The 22,654-nt window shown below is 45.4% G+C and overlaps 1 protein-coding gene and 1 pseudogene across 1 annotated transcript; one reads left to right on the forward strand and one right to left on the reverse strand.

Annotated features, from left to right (window-relative positions):
• Nucleotides 1-1,577: 1,577 nt before the first annotated feature.
• On the reverse strand, nt 1,578-2,542 carry LOC101725338 (periphilin-1 pseudogene; annotated as a pseudogene).
• An 18,069-nt stretch (nt 2,543-20,611) lies between these two features.
• Nucleotides 20,612-21,783, forward strand: LOC101724955 (histone deacetylase complex subunit SAP130; the record flags this gene model as incomplete). Its single annotated transcript, XM_004838460.3, has 1 exon — nt 20,612-21,783. A coding segment is annotated over one exon (1,113 nt), but the record flags the coding sequence as incomplete, so codon positions are not given.
• Between the last annotated feature and the right edge of the window lie 871 nt (nt 21,784-22,654).

Consider the following 22,654-nt stretch of genomic DNA (forward strand, 5'->3'; position numbering starts at 1 on the left):
CCAGCTGGAAGGCTGCTTCCACAGCCCACGTGGAGCCACTGAGGCAGCTCACGTTTGCAAGCACACTTTAGGTACTGGGGATCTGCCTTTGAGGACCTCATGGTCTGGAAAGGGAAGTGTGTATAGCAGATAAAGTACACTACAATACACCAATTATGTAGGGTCCTGAAGGATCATAGCGGGGGGACAAAGAAGTCTGAGCAGGGACTTGCCATATCCAGAAGGAAAATTTGCACCAAAGGCTGTATCAGCAAAAATATTGCAATTAAAAAAATATGTCTTCATGTGGATCTTTCACCAGAATTTAAGTCCTAAAATAAAGGTAACTGCTTTAGTCATTCTCAATCATGTTTATCATTGCAGTTCTAGAAAATAACAAAACATCTGGCACATATGAGGCTTTGTCTTGATTGTTGAATCTGCTGTCCCCTCCATTCTTGATTTTCCATTCACTACATTTTTCTGCAGCTTCCTATGGTAAAAAAGAGATACAGTTGGGAAGCTGTTCAAGTTGACAACTGAGGTTCTACCGGTGTCAGAACTGGGCCCTTCTTTTGTCCAAAATCTCTATGTAGCCATGGGGATTCTAACTGAGATCATTATGGTATAGTGTCTTAGTTTGGGGGGCCATAATGAAAATACCACCAACCAGATGGCTTGGACAACAAAAATTTATTTCTCAGATTTTGGAGAAATCAAGGTCCTGGCAGATCCTGTGTGTGTGTGTGTGGGGGCACTTCCTGGTTTGCCAATGACCGTGTTGTCATTTTATCTTCTCTTGTAGGCAAGAACACAGAGAACAGGCAAGCTCTCCATGAGGTCCCTAATCCCATTCTTGAGGGCTCTGCCCACATGATCTAAGTAACCATCATTTTGTGGTTAGGATTTCAATATTGGGATTTCCTGGGGGTGGGGTAGGGCCCAAACATTCGGTCTCAAGCAGGTAAACATATTTACATGTGTTCATTCGAAGTTCTTTTTTTTTTTTTTTTTTTGTTAAGCTAAGCAATTTATTGGGAAGGGAAAAGGACAAAGATTGAACTGAGTATGCTTCCCAAATCTTTTACCATACATTCCAAAGTATGCATGCTTTTGCCTCACAATTCCTTTCTTAATTTTTTTTCTTGGTTTTTGCTTTCTTTGCTTTTGTTTTGTTTTGTTTTGTTTTTTGAGGGTCTCACTATGTAGTTCAGGCTGATCTTGAACTCACTATGTAGCCCAGGCTGGCCTGGAACTCACAGTGATCCTCCTGCCTCAGCCTCCCCAGTGTTGGTATTACAGGTGTGCACCACTACACCTGGCTCCTTTCCTAATCGTTAACCATACGTTGCAGAGCATGTGTGCTTTTGCCCTGTAGGCTCCTTCATGACTTTAACCATTTATTCCTCCAGCCAACCATCTTACGTATCCCTTTCTTTTGTTTTAAGCACTAGGGCTTAAGGAGAAGAGGAATGTAGTATAGTCAGGTATTGGGCTTGCTGCAGGAAGTTATCATGGCCTTGGCACAATGTGTTCATTGGAACAGCACACAGAGAGCTTTTAGGACTGTGCAGCCTTGGAGTTGGATGTGATATGCACTATCGTTGCAAGAAACAGGTTTTCAGGAGTGGAGGGGGTTCCTGTGATTTGAAGAGTTTGTTCGGCTTGATAGTGAGCTTCTTAATGTCTCCCCAGGTGGGTCCTGAAGCATGTGTCATAGGGGGCAGGGGACCCATCCTTTTCTTCTTCTTGTTTATTCCTGGGGGAATTTGTATTGCCAGCTCCTGGAGCCCCAGGAGAGGATTGCTTCCTGACTCATTACACATGGTAGAGACGCACAGCCTTTGCAGGAACCCAAAGAAGGCCTGGAACTCAGAAATCCCAAGCAAGTTGCTCTCATCTGAATTCTCCAGCTTTTCAGCAGCCCACTTGCTCAAAGCCTCAGCAAATTCCTTTTCAGTTAGCCTGCCAGGTTTATCTAACACCTTTGAGGAAGGACCTGCTGAAGAACTTGAAGGTGAAGGGTCTCTTGAAGGTTTCAACGGCTGGACCGGTCTCTCCTCATTTCTCTGTTGAGATTCATGGAAAGAGTTTGTTTTGCTTTGGTCTGGAGAGTAGCTTCTACTACTGACACTGGAGCCAGATCTGCTGTGTGGAGAGTCCTTTTGGCCTACAGATGATTCTTGGAAAAAAGGAGGATCCCTTTTATAAGGAGACTGGTCTCTTATATAACGGAAAGAGTATAAACTTTCTCTTCCAAAGTCATCTCTCATGTCCCTGTAATCAGTCTGTCGCCTTGCAGAATGATCATCTCTTGACCATCTATAGCCAGATTCATCTCTTCTGTGAAGTAGACTTCTTCAATTGTCAGAAAAACTGCCACCCTCAACATAATCTTGGTAACCAACATGACTGTAATATTTACTGTAGCTTCCTTCACCAGCAGTGGTGGTTTCTCTGGCACAATATTAACTACCTCATGGTAGCCATCAGTGGGATCCGTCCGAGGAGGTACTTGTTCTGTTGGAAGTCTTTCATAGTCATATCATCCCTCAGACCACATCTCATTTCTTCTGTCAGCCACTCTTAGGAAAGTAAAAGGCCTCACCGACCTCAAGAGGCAACCTCCCCACAAACGCAGCGCTTCACGGGCCCAGTGGCCACTCTCCCATTCAAAGTTCTTTTGCAGGCGGCATTAAGGAGTCCTTACTGGAGACCTCACTGTGACGGAAGATGGGATAGGCAGATGTATGTTCCTTCAGTAGCAAAGAAGCAAAGAACATTTGAGTATACCTGGCCCACGCCACAGAGACTCCTGTAGGAGAGCTAGGGAAGGAGATCACAGAGTCAACATGAAACACTGCCTCACTCAAAACTCTCTAAAACCTCCTGGCACGAGGCAGCACTACCATGGCCAAGGGCATGGCATAACGTGGGATTCCATGGTGGCTTTTAGATAGTGAGAGCTTCAGTCTGGGCCATAATGGCCAGGTGTCTGGAATACCTGGCTGGAGGATACAGTCACTGTGATAATACCCAAGAAAGGGGCTGCAGTGCCCTGCCTTGAGAGCAGTGCTTGGTGGATACAGAGGCATCCAGAAGATAGACATTGGCTAAGCAGCCCAGCAGGACACCCTTTATACCTGATTTGTTTTACTAATGGGCACATAGGATTTACCCTTGGGATTCACTGAACTACCTCGGGGAATACTGTGTGGGCTTCAGGACTGCCAGTCTCCCTGGAGACTGTGCATAACTCTACTTTTACCCACAGGCAGCCTGACTTGGAGAAACTTGGTGACATATAAATTGGGGCACCTGGCTCCCTCTTGATCTGTGGTCCAGTGTCAGGGTATACTGCTCAACCTGTTGTGGGCTAAATCACCTCCCATCTTCCTTCCATTCCTGCCAATTTAATAAATTTCAACTCTAACTCTGTGTACCCAAGAATGTTACTGTTATGGCTTGAGTATGAAGTGGGGCCCAGTCAGAGGAAGTGGGTCCTTGAGGGTGTGCCTTTGAAGGGCAGATCTTGTTCTCTCTCTCCTTCCTGGATGTCATGAGATGCCATGCCCTCCCACCATGAAGCTTCTGCCTCAGAACCCACCAACCATGAACTTAACCCTCAGAATCCATGAACCAAAATAACTTCTTCATCCTTTGTATATGTCGTGTATTTTGTCCAAGCAACAGAAAATGACTGATATAGTTACTGTTCTTTGGGAACAGGGCCTTTAAAGAGAAATTAAATTAAAAATGAGATTTCTGGGGGTGGACACTAATCCAATGTGATTGGTGTCCTTATACATGACAGTAAGGATGTACTCACATAGAGAAAGACTGTGAAAAAGCAACAAGAGTGTGGTCATCTGCAAGCCAGGAAGGAGGGTCACAGAGGAAACTAATCCCGTGTGCACTGATCTAGGACTATCAATGTCCAGACTGTGAGACAGTGGATTTCTGCTGTCCATGGCATTTTTTACTAGGGCAATCCTAACAAACTAATGTACACCCCCAGTGAGGCTCAGCAGGCATTAGGACCCTCTTAGGAGGACATGTGAGAGTTGTTTCTCACCTAGGGTAACAAAAGTAGCCCCACCAAGAAAATCCAAGGGCACTCAGAGATTGGAAAGAACAGCCGCTGATGGAAGAGCATAATCAGAGGGAAGTGAACAAAACTGCCCAAAGAAAATACACGCTACCCAGCAACACATTCACAAAATGTAGAAAATAGGCCAAACAAATAGCTTTAAAAGGGATGTGGCAGTGGTAGGAGAAATAATCAAAACTAGGAAAGCGAGAAAGTGTGAAAAAAATGAAACAGCAATTCAGCTAGAGAAATTATAGTACAAAGTTAGGAAAGTGCAAAAACATGATAAGGAAAGCAAAGGTGAGGAATGAAAAGAAGATTGTGAGCCCGGCTAAGATAAATAATAAGGCATTTTTCTAGTACAGAAGGAGCAAGAGGCCAGAACAAGGACCAATGGGGCCTCTAAGAGCAGGCAGAGGTAATTTATCGACAGAACAAGAAGACATTGCTAAAGAGTATTCAAAGGCTTTGCCCCCCGCCTTGCCTCTCTTTCCACAAAGGAAGATGGGGACATATGCCAGAGCAGACGTAAATTTCCCAGGGGTGGAAAAAAGACATATTGAAGGAAATCAGGAGCATGTCAGCACAGGTGATCAAGAAATTAGGATGTCAGAGAAACTGCCTAAAGTCCAGAGGCAGGCTGGAGCCTCCTTGAAGGAGGGACCCAGAGGCCAGTGGGGAAGGGAGGGATGAGTGGATCCTGATGTGCAAAGGCAGAAGGCTGGCGACCTACAGATGAGGTGGCATAGGAAGCAGTTTCAGGCTCACCTTTAAATGCATCCTGCAGGTGAGTTCTTGTGTCTGATACAGGGAATGGATTCAGAATTTTGTAAGACTTTACACTCCAAAGTGTTGGCATTTAATGATCCTTGACAGGGTGCCTGCTTTCAAGAGTATCCAGCATAACCCAGGCTTTGGGGAGGAGTTCACTTTCCTTTCTCTAGGAAGACTCCAGACCAGGGGCAGAAGACCTGGGTTCAAGTTGTGAGACTGCCACAGGTTGGCCATGTGGCTTCAGGCTAGTGACTTACCACCACAAGAGCGGACAGTGCTTCATTTCTGAAACCTGAGGCCCTCATAGGACTGGGACATTCAAAAGAAGCCATTTACTCACCCACCATTGCAGTGAGTGTTTCTAACATGGCAGGCACTATTTTAGGCCCAGGGAGAAAGTAGTAAAGACAGGTCCCTGCCCTCTGGGGCTGACACTCTGGTGAGGGGAGAGAGATAGCAAACAGAATAAATTAAATCATTTCAAAAAGCAATGAGAACGTTGGAAAAAATGCACAGCTGTACAAAGGCAAGTTCATGTCAGTGGTCAGGATCTGAACCAGGAGGAGGGAGGTCTGGGGCCAGTATGCTCTGGAAAGAGGGCAGTGGGCTTCAGACCTAAAGTTAATGTAGAAAAGCCCTGTATAGGACATACAGTGCTGTCTGAATGCTGGCCCTGAGTGGTGTTCTCAAGAGCCTTTCCCGGAGCTGAGAGTTTGGCTTTCTCCCCTGTCCCCTCCATCTGACTAGACTGGAAGGAACTGCCAAGTCTGCAGACTTTGGCAAGACAAGGCTGATGGAGTAAGCACAGAGCACACCACTTCTACACAGAGCCACCCGGGCCCTGGAGGTGAGGGCGTTCCCTTTCTTTCAGAGTGTGGGGCTCCCTCATCACAGGGCGTCTGAGGCCGTGGTCCCTGCCATGAGGTCCATGCAGAATCGGCTTCAGGTGAGCATCTGTCTACTTCAGGCCGCATGGGTTCCATGGGGCAGATGGAGTGAAAACCAAAGGAGCATGGATTTGCTTCTTGGTCAAAAACATCAACCCCGCCTGAAATGTACTCCTTTCCACTCCCAAACTCTGATAGAGTAAAGTGAAACTTTTCTATTATGCTTCCAAGTATATTACTTCATTTTTATAAGAAGTCCTTGGTCTTGAAAACAATTGGAATGCTGAGAGAGGAAACTAAATGGAAACAGAAACTTCTAATGGAACAGTGTCTTAAGGCAAACAGTACAAAGAGAGATCAAATTTCCTCTCACAAATTCTTATTGAGCACCTACTGGTTTCAGAGCATAAGCAAAATAAATGCTATCTGGTCTTTGTCCTTCATGAACTTTACTTTGAATCACACTATTTCAAAATACAAAATCTCCTAGATCAAGAGAAAAGCTTTATGACGATTTTCATGAAGAAATAAAGCAGAAGCAATTATAGTTCATTTGGGAATATTAGACATTCACAGATGTACATTTTTTCAAGGAAATAAACCTTCAGACATTTGTCAGGAAATACAAGCAGACCCTTAAATGGAGTTACACCAAGAAATTGGGCTTTTTGGTCAGGCAGGCCTGGATTGAAGGCCTAGCTCACTACTTACAAGCTGTATCATGCTGGATGAGACACTTAGTTCCTCAGTCTCCTCATCTGACAGATGAGGCTAACAATACTTAGCTCATGGAGGTGCTGTGATAATAAAAGGAGATCGTGCAGTCAAGCCGAGACCTTGGGGACTACAGACACTTCATACTTCACAGTCGCCTCTTCCCCCTTTTAACTGAGAAACCAAGTGTTCAGTGATTTAAAGAATTTAAATAAGTGTTTGTTTTTTCCCCTTCTTCCTTCTCCTCTTCCTCCCCCCCCCCCCCTTTTGTGTCCCTGAGAGTTGAAGCCCTGCTCAGCAAGCACTCTGTCACGGACCTTAATCTTCAGTGTTTTAAAAAAATTTTTAGGGCTGGGGATTTAGCTTGGTGTTTCTGCCACCTGCTACACAAGGTCCTGAGTTTGATCCCTGATACCAAAAAAAAAATTTTTTAAATTTTGATTCAGGATCTCACTAAGCTGTCCAGGCCTGCAGCCATGCACCACTGAGGCAGACACCTCTTCCTTTTAAGGCAGGGATAGTATCAGTTTGATGTTTTGGACAGATACCTAATGTGTCTCACCTGTTCCTCTCTCAGGAGAAGCTAGCTCCCTATCTTTAGCAGAATCCTCTGATTCCCCAGGTCACACCAAGCCCAGGCACAGCAGCAACAATGAGATCCCAGTGACGGGAGACACAGGGCTCCTGCTGGTACTGAGGGAATGCACCTCCCAAAGCCTTCACAGTGGGTTCTGGAGTTTTTAAGTTTCTTAGCTTTGTCATGATGGCATTCACTGAGTGCCAGCCATGTGCTACTAGGGTAACAGGCACGGCCTCCGGCCGCATGGACCTGAACTTTAGCGGCTGGGTCATGTGACCACACAGATGCACTCAGAGGTGATCCCTTGACCGAACACTTGTTCCCATGCAGGTCTTAAGAAGGAAAAGAAGAGCTCAGCGTTCCAAAAGCTGAGATGGGGAATTTTCTTAGGCAAGGAGATCAGATTGCATTTCCATGAGGAAGCAATGGTGGAGCTGAGGGGAAGGGCTGGTAAGAGTGAGCAAGGTGAAGAGGGAGGAAAAGTATCTTCAAAGAAGGGCACGAGGAGGCACACGCCTGAGGCTGGAGAGAGGAGAGGGGGTGTGCGTGACGCAGGATGTCAGGCTACACTGAGGAGCTCTGTGCTTCTCTCAGGATCACGGAAGATCCACAGTGGAGCTCTGTGCAGGGAGATGTTGGGATCTGACTGGTGTTTGGAACAATCTCCAATGCTAGAAGCTGGAAGAGAAGCACATAAGCTAGTGAAAGCACCCTGAAAAGAGGGTGGTGGCTTGGACAGAGTGGTGACAGAAGGTGATGAGGGGGTTTTACAGAGTTTAGAGCTGTTTAGAAGACAGAATCATAGGAGTTTTAAGATGGCTTGGAAGGTGTCGGGGCAGAATAGGGTGTATGTGTGTGTTGGCAGGGGGAGGTGAAGGGAGAAGCAGGCTCCGAGAGAGTCCTAGCATTTTTCCTGGGGAGGTGAATGCGGAGTGGAGAGTGAGTTGGATTCACTGAGCTGGGAACACTGGACATCACTGGAAAAGTGAGAGGAGCATGAGTCCTGTTTTGGGCGTGCTAGCTTTGGAACTGGCTTTGAGAAATACAAGTATTATCAAGGAGCGATTTAGATACATGGATCTGGAGCTGGGCTGGGTGTATGTAACGCTAAGTAATGCTGTGTTCCCAGGGGAGCCTGGTAAAGGGGGCTGGGGGATGGGAGGGGAGACCAGGGAAGTGGGAGAGACTCAGCGAGGTGTGATCTCAGGAGGATTCCCGTGGAAGGCGTGATTTGCAAGGGGAACTCGGGAATAAACAATGCCTCACAATTTCCCCACCCAAGGCCAAGGAACCCCACTGCTGGGATACAAGATGCCAGGCTTTTCCTGAGAGCAGTTTCTCCTTCTCCTGTTCCTCCTTCTCTTTCTCAGTGTCTTCCTCCAAGGGCTTCAGGTGGCTGAAAACACAGAATGAGTTGGTGGGGGTGAGGGACAGAAACCCTAGAGACCTGGAACAAGTGGGCGGAGTGCTGACACATCCCCACTGTGTGACCAAGATTGTCCAGGAGACAGTGGCAGGAGAAGGCCTGGTGCAGAGCTGAGTCAGTTGCCTGGTTGGAACAGAAGCTTACAGGGACCGAGATGGTCACTAATTTACCAAAGCTCTGCAGAGGACCAGTACAAGTGTCATCATCTCCACTGTAGAGATGAGAATATTGGGCTTGGGGAGGTTAGACTACCCACCTAGTTAATGGCCAGGTTAGAGTTGAACCCAGGTCTCCTGGTGCTCAGCTGTGTGCTCTTTCCTATGCAACAAGGACAGAGTCACCGATGCTCCAGGGTGCCGGTAGTCAGGGAACTCTGTCCTCTTTGGAAGAGGGTTATAGGAAGTCATGCTCATAGCTGACACTTGCTTGCCAAATTTCAAGAACCAGGGTGGTAAGAAGAGGAAAGGAAGCTCCTTTGTCAGTGAACCTGACTCTCTTACTTTGGAGACTATATCATCAAAGGCCCTGAGATCATCCGTGTGTGTGTGTGTGTGTGTGTGTGTGTGTGTGTGTGTGTGTGTGTGACACAGGGGAGAGGTTTGAAACACTGAACCCAAGACTTGGACTTGGAACAGCCAGCAGCCTAGTGGGGGCCTGGAGCCACCTCTCTGCACCCCAGGAGACAAAGGTAGGTGCTGGGGCTCAGGTGCGAATGCTCCAAAGTGTCTGCTGCTCTAACAAAGGCCCCGGCCGCACTCTGTACCAAGGCTTCGAGTTTGCTTTCTGCCTCTAGAGAGGCTGCTGTTGACTCTGTCCATTACTCGGCTCACCGGATCTCTGCTGACCCCAGGTTCTTTCTCCCGGAGGAAGCCCTACTGCTTGGGGAGCAGGAGAGGTGTGCAGGTTCCCAAGGTTCCCCAGGCTAGAGGGAGGTGGGACTGTGGGAGCAGGTTCAGGGAATGCACAGAGCACGACCTTCTGTTTGCCCAGTCTCTGGCTGGAAGAGCAGTGAGGAAAATTGGGACTAATAATACCTGCCCCTAGAATTGCCTGGGATTAATTAGGAGACTGATAATGCACAGCGTGTGCCTAGGATGAAAATGAGTTATAGCCTTGTTATTAATATAGCTGGCTGGATGATTAGTTTATATAAAACAAGGCCACTGTTCAATAAGCTAGAGGTCATTAGGCGTCCTCCTAGGGTGGCTTAGAGAGAACAGCCTATGGGTGAATTTGCAAGAAATTCCTACTGATTTACCGCAGAGAGAGAGGCAGCAAATCAAAGATGTTTTTCCCAGTTTAGTAAATAAAATGCAAAGACTCAGCATGATGTGTGTGTTTCTTTTTTTCCCTAATAGAAAATATTTTCTATAGAATTGGACACTGATATGAAAAGTAAAAAGGGGGCAGGGAAGGAGAAACCTAAAACCAACATAAATTGGAAGCAAACTAGTATTCATTTCCTGTGGAGGAATTTTATATTTTTTAATGGAGTAACTGTGGCTTTTTATTTTAGTATAAGGTGAAGAGTCAAAGTGTGAGGATTTAAGGCTTCCAAGTGCATGTGGTTATATGAACAGACCCTTAAATTTGCCAGCACACCCCAGTCGCTGCTCCTGCATACCTAACTCTCCGCCCAGGGCCAGGGCAGAGGCCCTTTGACTCCCCTGGAAGTTCTGCGGGGATGAGGGGAGTGTCAGGAATGCAGGATTAAGCCCCATAATTGAGTCTGTCATTAGCTGAGGAGGCAGGCCGGCCTGTGAGCTTTTCTAAATTTGCATTTATTATGGGATGAAGATAGGACTTCTTTGGTACAAACGGGGTAGAGGGGATTTCTGCAGGTTGGCAATATTTTCTTTTCTCTCTTTTTAACTTGGCTGGTTCTGTAACATTCATTATGCTCTTCTTAATAGATCCCAGAAATACTGAAGTCGTCCTTCCGAGGAAGCATTCACTTGAAACAACAAAAGATTAGAGAAACCTTAAAAATGTTGGATTTTCTTTTATCTTTTGAGGGAGGCCAGCTGGAACCTTCTGACATCATTCCACTTCAGCATGCAGCCACAGACCATACTGCGCTGTGATGAGGAGGGAACGCTGTTCCATCAATCTCCTGGGTGCTATAAGGCCGCCTCGCCACACAGCCCTTAGTGGATGCTGGGGCAGAGACCTGGGTGGTGGCTGAACCTCATGCGCTGGTCTAATGAGGCTGGGATGGGAGAGATCTTGAGATTCCCAAGAGAATAAGGCTGGTGATCCTTTCTCATATGCATGCAAGTGGAATTCTAGGTATACCTATTCAATTTTTTAATTTCTGTAGCAAAATATATAGAACATAAAATTTATCATTTTAATACTTTTAGGTTTACAATTCAGTGATGGTAAGTGCATTCAAATTGTTGTGTAGCCATCACCACCATCCATCTCCAAGACGTTTCCATCTTCCCATTAGGAAACTCTACATCCTTTAAACTCCTCCCACCCTCTGCTTCCTGTCTCCCTCCTGGCTCTGGTAACCTCTGTTTTACGGTATGAATTTGGCTGTTCTGGATACCTCATATGAGTGACACCATACAATATCTATCCCTTTGTGTCTGGTTGATTTCACTTAGCATAATGTCTGCAGGTTTCATGCACATTGTAATGTGCATCAGAATTCTGTTCTTTTTAAAGGTTGCACAATATTTTGTTGTATGTGTATAATATATTCTGTTTATCCACAAATACTTGAATTGCTTCTACCTTCTGGTTGTAAATTAGCCTGCTATGGACATGGACATGTTAATGTCTCTTGACCTCACTTTCAGTTTTTTTTAAATTTATGTCAAGAAGTGAAATTTATTGCTGGATTGTTTGGTAATTCTATTTCTAAATTTTTGGGGAGGATTCTTGCTGTTTTCTATAGAGCTTGCAACATTTTACATGCCAACCAACTGTGCACAAGGACTGTGATTTCTCCATATTCGCACCAACACTTTCTTTCTGCTGTGTGTTGTTGTTAACAGCCACACTAATGGGTATGAGGTGGTATATTAACATGGTTTAGGTTTGCATTTCTCTAATGTTTAGTGATGTTGAACATCTTATCATGGGCTGTGTACAGACATCCATTCCAGTCCCCATTTTCAATTTTTGACGTTATCTATCTGGATGTAGAAATATGCACCATTCAACAGTGAAGCAGGCCTCCTAAGGACTTCCTGGGCAATATTTTGAATGGGTTATCATCATCTTGAGGGGTATAATAACACTTCTGTTAACCAGAACTCTTAGAAGGGGAAGATATTTGGGTTAATGAAAAGTTAGTTTTGTTTTGTTTAAAATAGGATTCACTATGCTGCCCATGCTGCTATTGAACTTGTAGGTTCAAGTGATTTTCCTCCCTTGTCTCCTGAGTAGCTGGGACAACAAGCACTGGCTGTGATGCCTGACTTACCTCTCCATTTTAAAAATCCATCACTCTTGGGCTGGGATGTAGCTCATTGGCACAGTGACTGCCTGGCAAGCTTGAGGTCCTGAGTTTGATCCCTGGTACCAAAAAATAAAAAATAAAAAAAATTTAAAAATCCATGACTCTTGCTGAAATTCTTCCAGAAACATTTTATTCTGTTTTTTAGACAAGTTACATAACCTGTCCCAGGAGACTTTTTCTTTATCCTAGTGGAATATTCTAGGGTGACCACCTGGGAACTAGTCTTAATGTGAAGCTTTAGATTAGAAAGTACACAATACATTTGGGAACTATGTTACAGACCCAGAGGTAGCAGCTATGAACTCTGAGTCAATTAAAAGTCTGGGGGTGTGGCCTCAGAATAGACTGTCTGTAGCTCTTCTTTCTGGCAGCAATTGAAGAACCAGGCCTGTTGTCTATTAAGGCCACTCCTAGTTCATGAAAATAAAACCACGTCAACTACATATAAAAGAATGTTTATCTTTCTATTCTCTATGGAGGGAATTGAAGGGGCCAGGCTGGCAGTGTGTCTTGTTCATCCAAATGTGGTAGCATATTGTTGTTTCAATGGGGAAGGAAGTATGTTTGAATTCCTCCTTGGTTCACCTCATTGGAAACTATGATTTAGGCTAATTCTGCAGTTATTCATTGTGGTACCCCAGTGCTGGCCCTGTGCCAGGCATACTGGGATCAGTTAATAGCCAGTAAATGAACTGGCATTGCCTGATCACTAAAAGAGGTACCTTAGCAGAGCTACTCTCACAGTGTCAAATGGTGTTCCCTGTCTGCATCCGATAGGGCACTTTGCTGGCCGAGCTGGGAATTTTTTTTTTTTGTACCAGGGATCGAATCCACGGGGAATTAAAAAAAAATTTTTTTTCAACTGGTAGGAGAAGGAGGCAGAGAAAGGGGTATAGCAGAGAGAACAGCAGAACTATTTTGAATCTGATCTGTGGACAAGATTTGAGCCTATGACTAGAGGAATAAGAGCCAGAGCGCTAGAAAATGATTCTCCTGAGAATGTCTGTGAGATTCTGGTCCTGGGCCCTGGTGACAGTGTGACCGGGGAAGTGTGTCTTCTTGCTTCTGTAGGGGTCCATACCCTGCGTGGGGCACACTGCAGGCAGAAGCTGGGGCTGGAGTTGATGCTGTAGGAGTCAAATTCTCAGGGGCATCAGGAGGTCTGGGGCTACTCTATGGGAGCCAGGACAGACGACAAGGACATGAAAATACCTACCAAGGTTGACTGATAAGCTCTAGGCTCATCAAGTTTCTTTTTTGGACTTTCAGAATAAAAAGGAAGGACACTTGGAAATTCTCTGTGTGAGCATATGTGGAGTTCAAAATCATCACCTTTCATATGTGCATGTGTAGTTACCAGCTGGTGAGGCCTGGGTGATATTTGTTTGTGCTCCAAGTTTCCACTGTATCTACAAGTTACTAAGCCCAAAATAGGTGCCAATTTTAGTAGGAAAGACACAAGGAAAAGGTAATAAACTCCATATCAAAAATTATGAAAAATCGCAAATAGATTTATCAATAGCTTGGTATGAAGAATGGTCTTTGTGACAAAGAAAAAAAAGGCTTGAATAATAAAAAATAAAGAAAATAATAAAAAGTTAAAATCATGGCACACATCCTACCATAGAATATGTAAGGCATCATTCCAAGCACTTTCCATATTTTAATTAATACTATAGTGTTTTTAACAATAAAACCTCAACTAGAAATACCCACCACTTTCTTCTTTCCTATATATTATTCATTGTTGATATATCCTTGATCATTCCTCATATGAATGAATTTTTTAACTGTTACCCCAAATAGAAGTACATTTAGCTGCAAGTAACATTAAGGGTTTAAGCAAAATCGGATTTTTCTCCTGTAACAAGTCTGAAGGCTGCCTTGGTGGATCAGTGATGTCAGGCACTGATATTTTTGTTTTTACCTTGAACTCCCACACTCTCAGGGTCCTCACAACCTGAGGCATCATATCTGTGTCCAAGATGGAAAGGGGGCCTTGCTACTGTGCTATGGGGGATGTTGAAGCTGTCCCAGAAGCACCAGCAGGCTTAAGCTTCCATGTCATTAGCTGAAGGGATCACAAGTAGAAGATGAGAAGAGTCACATTTCACTTTTCTCAGTGCGCTAGAGCAGGAGGTAAAGGACAAGACGTTGGAAATATGTGTAGTTACTTTTAAATGTATTTACTATACTTTCATTAGAAAGAAAAGTAAGGAAATCCGGGCAGATAGGAAGCGGTAACAGCTCTGATGGAAGAGGCTAGCACCTCCCCACCACTGTCCAGTTGGCGTAGTCTCTGAGGTGGCCTCTGTTCCCGGACTTGTGATTTCACCACTCATCTCCCCACAGACACCGGTTTGGCTGCACACGGCTTGAGTGCACGTCTGGATGTTTCAGTGATGTGACCATCCTGCCTTGTGACATGATGTGGTCCCCAGACACTGTGACCAGAATGAGTCTGGCTGGCTGAGCTACATCCACATCCCAGCAAATGTGTCCCGGGATCCAGGAACAGCTGGGGGTGTCACAAGGGTTCTACCATGGGCTTTCTGAATTTGTTCCTCCTCATTAGCATTAAGATTCTCGTGGTTAGGGCACAAGACTCATAACTCCATTATCTTTTTCTTTCTGTGCTACCCTCCCCCAGAGCACTGGGCTAGTCCTGGGATGTAGATGGATTTCAATACATACTTGATGGATAAACGCACATTCCTGGTGACTGATCAAAGATGTGTCACTTATGATGTGTGCCAAGAAAGTTGCTCAATCATTGGTCCAGTAAGCACTTCAGTGATTTAACCCATGGACCAATTACTTCAATACAGTTTCCAGAAATAGAGTTCTTCATCCTTTGAAGTGGGTTAATTGCCAACTGATATTTTATCTGTATTTATTCATCTGACAGACAATTAGCGAGGGCTTTCAAAGTGGCAGGCATGGTCCTAGGCACAGAGGAATGCAGAGAAAAATGTAATGCTCCCTAGCCCACAGGGACTCAGCTAGACTGGCATGTCAGCAGTGTGACCAGGCCTCTGAGAAGGGCTGTATCAAAGCTCTGTGTGGGCTCACTGTGTGGATGGTGAGTCACAGCCTGAAGGAACTGTGGGGTTTGTAATTAGATTGGCTGTAAGAATCTCCGTCCTGAGGCATCCCAAGCTGTCAGACTGCTGGCCTGGTTCCACAAAGGGAGTTGGGGGCGTAATGACTCTGTCATGTCCCCGGGGGGTGGAGGCATGATGAGAGCATGGAGCCACTGGAGACTACTTTCCTACGTGGACCAAGCTGATTTATTGAAGAAACAGGAAAAGAAGAGCATGAAGGAAAGGAAGGAAGCTCAGGAGGCAGGAAGCCAAGTCCTTTCCCTGAGGGAAGGTACACATCTCACCTTATCATTTCCCAAAGACCATAGTGTTCACCTCCATTTATCTGGAGCAGCTGGGCTGAAGTGTGGTAGGCTCTTTGGGAAGGGCTATCTCTACAGTTTCACTCCCTGGAGGAATAACCTGAGGACAGACGGATGCTACCTTTTCCTTCACAAAAGGTCCATGCAGGAAAAAAAACAACCCACCAGCATATTTTGGGAAGCATCCCTTCCTTCAAAGAAAAGTGGCTTTACAGAGTCTCATAAGGAGGAGAAGGGAATGTATGTTCTTGCAATACAGATGACCCACAAATGTGAATATTGGAACAGAATGAAGAAAAATGACACTACTCTGTAGCCTTTGAAGGGTTAATTAACATCAGGGCATAGGAATATTTGAGACTGAGCAGCAAAAGGAAGCTTTGTGGTCTTTATTGTGAAATAGGATCGGAACCCATAGCACAAAGCTGGAGGGGGAGGGGTGGAGCGTGAAATGGGTGGCCCAGGGGACTTCAGAGCCAGGACAATCACACCCATGGTTAGAGTTTGAGTCAAAAAAGTAAGCTAGAATGAAGCCAGAATCTCAGAGAGCAGCTCAAAACCAGCTTTGTGTGGAGCCTTTTTGCAAAATAAAATGTGTGCCTTTTGCTACCCTTAACTTTAGTATGTATAACACAACAGATATGCTAAATGTGGATGTGGTTAAGTGACTATGTAGTCGTTAACAATTCCATATCCAAGACTTTCACTAGGTGTTTATATGATACCTTCTCAATGCTGTCCCTGCCCATTAACCTCTGGTCATTCCAGGTTACCATGCACTCTTATTTTACAGATGTGGAGGTTGAGGCAGAGGAAACTAAGCACCTTCAGGGAGTTTAATCACACAATAGAACAGTGAGTTCCAAGTGTCCTGGCTTCCAGTTCTTGTCCCTGGCAGCAAAGCCACCTGAACAACTTCGATCTTCCTGCTTCAGCTTCCTAGAGTGCTGGGACTACATGCATGCACCACTACATCTGGCCAGTTTGAGTTTTTGTTTTGGGCTATATCATGAAAAATCAAATATTGCATTAGCCAAGGTGAAAGAAACAAGGACCCAAAATTAAGACATTTTTGCTGAGAATGGTGTAGAAGAATGACTTCTGGAAATCTTTGGAAAAAGGAAAAGAAAGCCTAGATATGACAAATCACATGAGTATCTCAGGTTTACAGATTAGGATTTGGGAATGAGATAGGAAACAGCCTCAGGCAAAGACAATAAAACTCGATTTTAGTTTGACTTGGTGGCAACAAACCTTAAAAAAGAAAGGAGGAGCTGGGAGAGACATAGTAGTAAAGCGGAGGAACGGAGGGAGACAGTGTGTTCAGGCGTGTGTGTGTGTGTGTGTGTGTGTGTGTGTGTGTGTGTAAAGGCACTCCCTCGAGTCTGCTACAGTTAAAAGTGAAGGAATAGAAGAGGTCACATAGAAACAAAGTGCAGAGGGGAGAATTGAAGGCAGCCCATAGAACAGAAGGTAAAAGATCACAGGAGAGGGAAGAAGAAAGCCTGAGGTAGCACAAAGCCCCGGGGAAGAAAGCGTGGCAGTGGAGGAGGCCAGTTTAATCAGCTTTGCCTAAGGCAGGCTGCAGTTAAATAAAGGATGTCCAGGGAAGATAGGGCCCTTCTGGAAAGGCCATGGTCAACAGTGGCTTCTGTGACAGCTGTTTGGGGGCAAAGGGACAAAGGTGGGAAGGCAGTGGGAGGAGCCCAGGCTGGGAGGAAAAAGAAACAAAGACCAACTAGGAAAACAGGGAAGGGATAGAGACAGAAGAACTGATGCATCACTAAGGGGTTTTTAGGGGCTGGAAGTTATGTCCTAAGAAGAAAGTTTAGGGGGATTCATAAATAGAACTTGTAGATACCTCTGAAAACTGAAGCTCACTATGGCTATAGACTGAATAAATTTGCCCCTGACTTATTCAGCGTGGGTCCATTTGACCAGCTTATTGCTGGCCAGAGAGACCTGATTTGGTCATTTAAAGCAGCTGTGAACACCAGCCATTACCTGGCTCAACCTGTTTCTGAGTTTGCTTTCTGCTGAAGAAGACAGTCAATGGATGTGTGTGGATGAGAACAGAAAACAAATGCTTCAATAGTGGCTTGTTTTGTAGAGTCATTTCTTCCAGGGAAGAGTCCAGGAGCTTCATGTTGAGCTGAGCAGAATCCAGGCAAGCCTGTGGCTTCAGAGAGGCCTGGAGTTGCCACCTGGCCCTGCTACTTTTGAGTGGAGCCTGAGCCAGTGATAATCCTCCCTGCGCCTTGATGTCCTGTCTGTAGGAAAGCAACCCGAACAGGTCATCATCCACCAACCCTGTGCAGAGTCAGCCCCTGGACAGCGGCTGGCCAGTGGGGAGGGTCTGGCCTTGGCATTGGGAAGCCCGGGGAGGGGTGAAGGCAGGTCAGTCTGGGGGATGCAGACAGCAGACTTCCCAGATCCAGACTTTATAATGAGGCTGAGTAATGGAACATGAAATGTCACAGTCATCCTCCCTTCCATACCAGCAGAGAGAACAAATCATATCTTGTTTCCAAATAAGGCTTGTCAGATTTTATGATTCTGAGAGTTTGGGATTATGTTATAATAATACTTGCTTTTTAAAAAGTGTATCACAGCATATTTATTAATTATTGTAATTATTTATCCCTCTTCAACTATGTGCCTGTCTCTCACTTTTTGTATCTGTCATACATCTATCTATCTGAACTGGTTGAGAATACCTGGCAAACTGAAAAACTCCTATTCCTATCTTTTAAATATGCAAGTTTGAGCTTATGAAGTGAAAAGAAAGTCAATTTTATATCTGCTTTTAGTACCACATTTGGTCTGTGGAAGCTGCCGTTTGAAAACCTTTAGGTAAATATTTGAAATATTTTAAAACTGACATTCTGAATAATATTCTGATGCCACTTCAATAATGTTTTATAAAATTCAGAGGAAAAATAGAATTAAGTAAATTTGAACTTTCCCTTTTCAGAGACAGTTAAAGGCTGTACTATTTGCATATTCTAATGTAGGATCACTAAAGCTCAAGGTCCAAAGCTTCAGAAGAAACTGTCCCTCACAGGCCAAAAGAGCGTGAGCCATTAACCTTCAGCCTTTCATCTGTGTTGGACAAAAAGTAAAGTCTCTTCTTTTTGCAGTGGCTTCGGTGTGGCCACTCACCACGGCCCATGCTCTCTAGATGTGTCTTTGGAAGCACAATTAGAAGGTTTTAAAACCAGAAACACAAGCTCTGTCCTATTTACACATTTAAAGTAAAGGTCATTCTCAGAAACTGGGCTTCCCAGATTTCTCCCCCTGAAATCCCTTAAGATATGTAATACCAACATAAAGGGAATCACAAATCCAGTTTTCAGAAAATGGCATTAAATATAGATTTAAACTTTGACCTTTCGTCCCAAGTGAGAGGACAAAAAATTCTCTTTACAGTGAAGGGCATGTTGCTCCTAAGCTTCAATGAGTGGGAGAGAACCTGCCTAGTAGTAGCCAGGATTAAGAAGTGCCAATCGATTTACCTCCAATGCGGGTGTGCTGCGAATCCGCTGGGCCCAGACAGAGCGTGCGATTGAGCCAGGCTCATCTATATGCTAGAGTTTGTAGAAGTAGCTTCTGGGAAACGGGGGTCTTCTTGGCTTGGGGAATTGATGTTTCCACGGCAATATCTGAAATGCATTCAGAGTGAGCCGGAAGAAGAGATAGAGTACATAGGGTCTCCCGCTCCACATCAGGGTCATGCGGAATAGTGGGAAATCCGTGGGTCGCAGAGTGACGAATTGGGCAGATGGGGAAATCATGAAGACTCAGAGCATTCATATTTTTACATTCCTTATTACCCCAATTGCTGTGCAGGTGCTGGCCTGGCCAGGCCGAGGTCCCATTCGGCAGCACATCCCCCTCCTACATCACCAAGGAGTCGATATGGGGGCTGCAGTGGGGGAGGGGATGATGGACAGTGGGGACCTGCGCTTATTGAAGAAAGGGACTATTGGTTATGTGCACACCTAGGAGCCAAAGAAAATATCTTCTCTGCTTGCGGGCTTTGCTCGAACAGCCAGGGAGGTAATGAAAGAACAGTAAAGAACCCTGGACTGCAAGCCTGTTTTCTCTTAATAACAAGGTGAGCTCAAGATCACACAGTAGCACAATTAGGCATCTGTTTGTGTTTGTCACTAGCCCATGACTTTTAGTACCACACTCTGACCTTGTTGATTCTTGTTGATATTAGAGCTTCTGTTGCCTGCTCTGTGCCTGGCTCATGTAGGGTGCTGAGCAAATATTTGTTGATTGGATAAATGAGGCAGGGAGAAAATAATTTGTTGGGAGGGACACAAACATTCGTCCAGCCCACCCTCTTCACTTTAAAGGTAGAGAAATTAAAGACTAGATGGGTGAAATAACTTGGTTAAAATCCCTCTACTTGTCAGTTACAGAAATAAAAATAAGAAGGACAACAGTGGTGATGACATTGATAGTTAACACCTTCAAACACTTCATGCCAGGAATTATGCAAACCACCTATGTCAGTGGTTTGTTGGTAGTTCTTAGCTTCGTACTCGCTCTTCTATTTTCTCCTCCAAGGTTTGGAAACCTGAAAAGTGCATTTCCCAAACATCCCTGCTAGCTTTGGTTAGGTTCAGCCAGTGGTTCCTACCATACTCACAGAAGACTGGAACATGGGAGCAAGGAAGAAGTCATTATTTATATATTTGACTTAAATCATTGCCTGTGTGACCCCAGTGGTGGCAATAGCAGCCCATATCTGGAGCTGGCTGCTGGGCCTGTGCCTGTGGCTGGGGGACGGTACCTGTGGTTTGTTGGGCACCTGGGCAGGCACAGCATCTGCAAGGGCATGAGTCCTGGCTCCTGCTCAGGGCATCCTGGGGACAGCAGTGGGCACAGTGGGCCTGGAGCAACCTCATGGGCAGAGCTTATGGGTCCTGGAAACTCTCTTTCCCTTTGGTATTCTTCAACAGAGTGAGGTCTGTCTGCAGTCACTAATCTCTGGGTAACCTTCCTACTTGTACTCCGAAGTCCTTCAAGCATTTGTAGCCAATCTCTTCTGTTCAACACTCCCTGTTAAAACACAAAGAATGGCTTCCACTTCCTGACAGGATGCTTTGCGATGCAGTGCATCTTGTGGCTTCTCTCACTGGATTTTTACAAAAAACTCTGACATGCAAGGTGTTGCAATACTGCCTGTTCGGGTTTCTCCCCTGTGACGCCCCTCTGCCATGTGTCACCCTGCCTTGGAGCCAGCTGATTATGGACTGAAACCTTTACAAACTTGCCAAACCTAAATCTGAAATCCACATGTCTATGGCCTCTCCGGTCACTGTGTCCATGGAGACCGTATCCAATCAAAATAATGATCAACCTACCATTGCTGTCCCTCCCACTGCCCAGCAGCCGCCTCCAACCATTCCAACCATGATTGCCGCAGCTAGTCCCCCATCCCAGCCAGCCGCTGCTCTCTCAACCATTCCTGGAGCTGTCCGCATCACTCCACCCATCACGACTATTGCAGCTGCACCACTACCAACAGCCACCGTGAGTGGCAGCCTCTCCTCTGTCATAGGCCCCCCTATGCCTGAGATCAAAGTGAAAGAGGAAGTTGACCCAATGGACATCATGAGGCCAGTTTCCTCAGTTCCTCCGCTGGCCACCAACACTGTGTCTCCATCTCTCACATTGCTGGCGAATAACCTGTCCATGCCTACAAGTGACCTATCACCTGGTGCCTCCCCAAGAAAAAAGCCTCGGAAACAGCAGTACGTGATCTCAACAGAAGAAGGGGATATGATGGAGACAAACAGCACTGATGACGAGAAGTCTACTGCCAAGAGTCTGCTGGTGAAGGCTGAGAAGCGCAAGTCCCCTCCCAAGGAGTATATCAATGAAGAAGGTGTGAGGTATGTCCCAGTTCATCCAAGACCTCCCATTACTCTGCTTCGTCACTACCAGAACCCTTGGAAAGCTGCCTACCACCACTTTCAGAGGTACAGTGACATCCGAGTCAAAGAGGAGAAGAAAGCTATGCAGCAGGAAATAGCTAATCAGAAAGGGGTATCCTGTCATGCCCAGGGCTGGAAAGTCCACCTCTGTGCTGCCCAGTTACTACAGCTGACAAATCTGGAACATGATATTTTTGAAAGACTTACCAGCCTACAGGAAGGAATTATCCCAAAGAAAAAAGCAGCAACTGATGATGATCTGCACCAAATAAATGAACTAATACAGGGAAACATGCAAAGGTGCAAGCTTGTGATGGATCAGATCAGTGAGGCCAGGGACTCCATGCTTAAAGTTTTAGATCATAAAGATCGTGTCCTGAAGCTTCTAAACAAGGATGGGACTGTCAAGAAAGTGTCAAAATTAAAGCGAAAGGAAAAAGTCTAGACCAAGAAGAATCAAGAGTTTGGAAACAGAATTTATGAAGAATGATGGTGGGGGTGGGGGGAGGGGGGAGGGTTTTGGTTGTTTTCAAAGGAACATTGAAATAAAGGTAGTGTTCCTTCATTCACACGTGAAAGCAGAGGGGGACCCATGGCATCCAGTGGCGCAAATGGATCGCAGTTGACTTGACACAGCGAGCAGTGTTTTTCTTTAGGCACATCCCTGTTACATCTGCCCTGTGTCACAGTGACTCCTGAGGTGCAGTGACACAGATGGCTGCCTGGCGTTTTTCAGCCTCTAGTTTATAGACTGTATCTGGTGGATTCCGGTAGGACCCACACAGACTGGATTGAAAGCATCCACTCAGACCACCTGTTGTCTCTCTACACTGAAAATAAAGCCTCTTCTCCTTGCCCCAGTCAGTTCTTCTGTCTGACCTTCAGATGCCCTAGTTGGCCTTTTACAGTAGTGCCACAGCACCAAGAGAGGCTGCCACATCACACACTAGAGTTTGAACTATCAGTTCTTGTTGCTTTTTTTAAAGAACCATTTCCAAGTGAAGTTGTTACACCAGCTGTCCTGCGTTTGTCAGAAATGGATTTTTATGGAGGTTCAGAGCAGGCAACACCAAATATTGCTCTGAGATCCTGTTCTGAAGTACGTTCCTGGTTCTCTGTACTTCTGTAGCTGGTGTGATGCTGTTAATTGTACCACACATCTCCAGATGTTAATAAAGGACTCCAAGAAGTTTTGTACATAAAAAAAAAAAAAATACTGCCTGTTTGCTTGTGAGATGCGGCTGAGACACTGTGAGCCTTGTCCGAGAGCACACAGGTCGGTGCTGGCCCGGCAAGGATATGAACCAGGTTGTATGATGCATAGGTCCGTGAGTTGAATTCTGCCCACCACAAGTGCCTTAACTCCACCTGGATT

This window comes from Heterocephalus glaber, unplaced genomic scaffold (genome assembly GCF_053883595.1).
Source record: "Heterocephalus glaber isolate CG9 unplaced genomic scaffold, H.glaber_assembly_v1.0 deba00001481, whole genome shotgun sequence".
Lineage (NCBI taxonomy): Eukaryota > Metazoa > Chordata > Mammalia > Rodentia > Bathyergidae > Heterocephalus > Heterocephalus glaber.